This window comes from Phaethon lepturus, unplaced genomic scaffold, assembly GCF_000687285.1.
Source record: "Phaethon lepturus isolate BGI_N335 unplaced genomic scaffold, ASM68728v1 scaffold7511, whole genome shotgun sequence".
Classification (NCBI taxonomy): Eukaryota; Metazoa; Chordata; class Aves; order Phaethontiformes; family Phaethontidae; genus Phaethon; species Phaethon lepturus.
The window spans coordinates 25,786-31,131 of NW_010516893.1; the positions used below are offsets into that span (position 1 = coordinate 25,786).

Sequence of the window (5,346 nt, forward strand, 5' to 3'; positions counted from 1 at the left end):
CCGGGGGGACGGTCTGTGGGAGGGGTGGATGGAGCTGTGAGGGGTGCTGCAGGGGGGGGGCAGCCTGTGTGGGGCGAGCCCCCCTGGGAATACACGGCCATGGTGGCACCAGCGAGTGGCTGTGGCCAGAGGCGTGAGCACCGTGCGTGATACACAGAGATGCTTTTTTTTCTTTTTCTGTCTCCCCCTTCCCAATGCCTCTCCCCAGGGAAGCACGAATGAGGTAAGTAGCTCTTGTTCTCCGCATGTGACACCACTCAGCTCCCACAAGCCAGCTGGGCCGTGGGCTCCCAGGGAAAAGCGTCTCGGACCCAGATGCACATTTCAGCCGCGTCGCTGCCGTTCGGCTTGCTGTGGGCAGCGTCAGCGTCCTGGCCCTGCAGCAGGACACTTGCCGGCGGCTGGGCTCTGGTTGTACCTGTGATCCAGATGCCTGGGAAGGGGGTTAAACGTGGGCCCTGCGCTCCGGGCGGTGCTGGAAGCCAAGGAGGGGGGAGAGATTTGGGTGGGGAGTGTTTGTTATGATGGGGATTTTCCTTTCTCCCATCAGTTCTGTTTGGGCATTTTCCTGTTGTGCCAAGCGGTCAAACCGAAACACCGGTTTGTTTTGTAGCACCAACCGTGCAGGCGTCGCGCAGGCAGGGCGCTCGCCCCAGCAGCTGAGGACCCCCCATGCTTGGCGAGGCCTCTCTGTGCTGCTGGAAGTGCCACGTGTTGTGTTTGGGGCAAACCCACCCCATACCGGACGGGGTAAGCCGAATGCAGAGCCTGGAAAGCGCAGTTTACCTCCCCAGTCTCTTCCTGGGGCGGCACGCCGAGTGCAGCTCGCTTGCCCAGCGCCGCAGCGGCACAACGCTGAGCTGCTTGCCGTGCCTGCACCGAGGGCCACTGGAACGTTGTTTAGGCAAAACCTCATCAGATCTACTTAAAACCAAAAAAAGGGCATCCTTACCAGTCTGTGTGACAGTGCATGGACGTTACACCTGCGCTGTAGCCAAGTGCCACCCCAGTCTGTCCCAGGTGCGTGACAGAAGACAGCCCCGTCTTCTGTCGTGTCACCAAAGCCTGACTGCTCCGTCTGTTGGTGTCAACACACTTTTCAGCCACTGAGCCATGTGGGGGGTTCCTCTTAAAAGAAAGTTAGAGCAGCTTCCAAAAGGGAAAAAAAAAAGTAAAAAAAGAGAAAAAAGGAGCTGAAACGCAACCCATTCCTTCCCCCAGCAGCCAGCACAGGCTGGCCATTTTCATACCGCGCTGTGCCGAAACGCTGAGCAGCTAAAAGCTTCCTGACCCCTGGGTCCGTGGGCTTCGCTCCGGCTTGTGCAACAGCAAGAGGCAGAACAGTCTTTGCTCTTGATGAGCTTGATGAACTCTTGAACAAATCCTGTCAAGTAAAAGTCATCTCTGTGAGACTGGCTTGCCTTCAAAAAAAGCCTAAAATAGCACAAAATGCTGCAAGGTCACTACGTAGGAGTCGAAGATGTATTTTCAAGAAAGAAACCCAGAGAAGCTGTGTGAAGTCTCCTCCACCAGGCTGCTACGTTCCCAAACAATCCCGAAACGCTTGCCGCTACGGCCCGTTGGGGATGCGGTCAGCATCGCCTTAAACACCCCTCTGGAATCTTCTCACCCTCCCTGCCCCTCCTTGCCATGGCTTCAGCCTCGCCTGCATCATCCGACACCCCCGCACACACGTGGGACACGACACCCCGGGAGCACGCGGTTTCCACCCCGTCCTGAGCTAACCCTGCCTCACCAGTGGCATCTCCTGTGCCATTTGCACGCGTACGAAGCCCACCACGGGGTGGGGGACAGGGTGGTCCTGCCCGTCGCCACATCCCAGCCCTTGCAGCAGCCCCTCGGCACCAGAGCCTTGTCGCAGCCCCGTGACGGCTCTGCCGTTAGTTCGGCACAGGAAATGCAGACCATGACCTCATCAGGGCACCGGTACTGGTACCGCAGCCGTGCCTGGTGTTTGACTCTCGCCCCCCAATCCCCTGTGAAGACACTTCTACGCTCTGCAGAAACGGGGCTGCACACACGTTTGTGAGGCTGGTGCAGCTGTTGGCCAAGGACAGGCTTTTCTGGCAGACAGGAAAACGCAGCCGGGTACAAACAGAAAATGGTAAAATCGGAACGAAAAAAAAAAAATCTGCATTCATCTGCAGAAAACTAATCTAGACAAGCCAGGTACGCATGGCATAGCAAAGCCCCCCGTACGCTGCAGTATGTATCTGCTGGTGGCGTAAAACCAAAATGCCGAGGATGCAGAAATTTAAATGCTGCGTGAAACCCAGAGAAAACCAACCCCCGTAAGGCCCTTACCCGGACTCCAGGTAGCTTTAACACAGCTCCAGGGACCTCCTCCCACAGCCGGGACCTTTGAGAGATTCGCAAACTACCGACCTCGATGCTTTTCCCCGTCGGCCACTTGACACAATCGAGAGTTGGTGCACAAAACAAACCGCACACCGCAATGGGTTTGAACCCGCCGCCGCGGCACGAACACGAAAGCACAGCACGTACATGTCACACGCAGCAGGGCCGAGGACGTGACCACGTGTTGTCTCTCTCTTTCTTTCCAGGCTTTGTACAAACTGTACAGCGCTGCAGCCACTCACAGACATTTGTACCACCACGCCTTCCCTGCACAGAAAGCGGAGCCCGCCGAGGGCTCGGAGAGGAAGAAGGTTTAAGGCAGGCACGTTCCCGTCAATGCATGAACGAGGCGCGGACGTCTCATCCTCGGTTCAGTACTCTCATCCTCGTACCCATCACAAGCTCCTGCCGTGGAACAGGGAGAGCGGAGAAGAAGTCGTGCGTAAGGCGGTTCGGGGTGCTCCTTCGACAGCACAGTGTGTGACAGGAAGGTGTCGGCATGTTTTTCGTTTTGTGAATATGTACATATTGGTACTGCTGCGAATACAAAGTGCTTTTAATTTGTAATATCCAGCATACTTTCCAGCTAACTTATGAAGCCTTATTTTCCCTTTCTTAATTATAAAGTCACTGAAGAAATCATCATTTACACGATACTGCAACTAAAAATCTTCCAGACCCTAGCATTATTCAAAAGCCAACTTATTTTCAGTTACTTGAACAAGTTATAACATGTAACCAAGTTTTTTCTTCAATTAACTAATTACATAAACATAACTAAAAACATATTAACTTGCTTTATCAGAAACTGTAAAGGCACTTCTGCTAGTGTGTGAATGATCTTGTACGGAAAGCATACTTTTCTGTTCGTAACTGATGCACAAAGTATCACTTTCTATATGTATTGGAGAAAGTTTCACTGTATTTCTGTATATATATTCATTATAGTGCATAGAAAATGTGTTCAACAGTTCTATTCTTTTATCATCAGAACTATTAAAGTTTCCTTTCGGTTCCTAAGAAGTTGGTTATACAGGAAGCAATTATTGACTAATGAGGTAAGGTTTCTTTTTTTGGTTTGGTTTTGGTTTTTTGTTTGGGTTTTTTCTTTTTTACATTCCCAGTTTCCTTTCTGCCTTCAGAATTGGCACTTTAAGTTGGTATTTTGAAAGGACTCTGGCCTGTCTCCTGCCCAGGTGTGACCTCTGGGAGGTGCTTCTGTCACTAACAAGGTTAAACCAGGTTTTACAAGTCTCAGGCAAGATAAAGTCTCCAGCTTTTAACAGCGAGGGACAGCCCCAGGCACAGCCACCCCTCTCCACTCACCATCTCGGCTTCAGAGTAGCCGCACTACTGATTGTCACCACCCCCGAGCAGATCTTTTTATTGCATATAAGAACATTTTACTTGATGTTCTTAAAGGAAAAAAAAAAAAATCATGTGAACGACCCTTCATTAAACAAAATGGGTTTTATTGAATTAATAGGATTTACAAGAAATGTATGGTTTTGTCTGCAACAATGTTTATTGCACTAAAAAGAATCCATAAATAACATTTCAGGACAATCAATGAACCAAATGAAAACACTGGAGAGGGTAATTGTACAATTAAAAATTTTCCCCAAGTAAGGAAGCTTTAATACAAGACAAAAGCTCGTTTAAAAAAAAATTGTTGTTATATCCCTGATTTTTTCCATGGTGTGGTGCAGCTAGTTGGTAATCTGGTTAGACAATGCTATTACCTTCCCACCCGACTGGGTCACGTTTTAGGAAACGCAGTTTACCTAGCATTTAAAAACCTGTGGAAAGCTTGCTGAGAGATCTTGGTCTTTAAGAAGGTACAAGTATTTCCCCTCTGAGTGATTTGTGTGAAAACCAGTAGTAAATCTAAAGCAGTGATGCATTAAAGGAAGTAAAAAAATAAGGCAACTCACGCTTCACTTCATGAAGCGCTTGGTTTACTGATGAAATCTGCTTCTGCTGGGTGATGGCACTGGGTGTTGCTGACACCGAACCATGTCGGTGTTCCGTACATTAAAGCTGTAAATGAAGAGCAGACCTCTCTCCAGAGGGGGATACGAAATCCCGAGGGAAATACATGGAAATATTCACTGGGATTTTAACAATGTTTTGAATTCAGGACATTTCATGTAGTTGCATCCATTGCCCTTTAAAAATACATAGTCAGCTTCTTAATAATACAGCTGACGGCTAGAAAAAGATACCAGAATCAAGTCTCTGATTAAACTCCGCGCCGGTTTTCAGAATAATAAACTAGTTCTTGTACAGAAAAAGATTAACAAACATTTTTAATTTTTATAAACAATACATAATACATGTAGAAAAATACTCAAGAGGATAACAACAAAGGTGCAACGTCAACAAAAATAAGCTGCCTTTTCAACAAAGCACTTTTTCATAGTTTTAAGTGTGAAAACCTTTTAAAGCTCTTAGTGTCCTCAGAAAAGTCTATACAAAAAGAGTTGTTAGCTTAAAAATTCTTGCCGTGCTGCTGGGCATACCACTGCTGCCTCTGCTTGCGGTGCTCCAGCTCGGTGAGGAGGGCCTGCCTGTACGCTTCGTACAGCTTAACGATCCTTTCCAGTTCTTTCATGAAGAGCAGCTTCAGCATCCCCTGGTACGTGTCCAGGTCCGCCAGCTGGAAGAGCTCCCACTTCAGAATGTGATCGTATCTGTTTTGATAGAAAAGATGATTTATCTACACACCATGGCAAGCGAATACACAGCATTTTATCACAGAATCCTTAAGGTTGGAAAAGACCTTTTAAGATCATCAAGTCCAACCATCAACCCAACACCACCATGCCCACTAAACCATGTCCTGAAGTGCCACATCTGCACTTTTTTTTGAACACCTCCAATGATGGTGACTCCACCACCTCCCTGGGCAGCCTGTACCAATGTTACACCACTCGCTCCGTAAAGAAATTTTCCCTAATATCCAAT

At 48.4% G+C, this 5,346-nt stretch overlaps 1 protein-coding gene across 1 annotated transcript in view; it reads left to right on the top strand.

Annotated features, from left to right (window-relative positions):
• The window catches only part of ATL1 (atlastin GTPase 1), a gene marked incomplete at its 5' end in the record, with an annotated part of 22,502 nt that extends 19,806 nt beyond the window's left edge, over nt 1-2,696 (top strand). Inside the window, 2 exons of the mRNA XM_010296207.1 lie at nt 209-223; nt 2,586-2,696. Coding sequence (XP_010294509.1) covers nt 209-223; nt 2,586-2,696 — 126 coding nt within the window. The remainder of the gene's footprint in view (nt 1-208; nt 224-2,585) is intronic.
• Nucleotides 2,697-5,346: the final 2,650 nt, after the last annotated feature.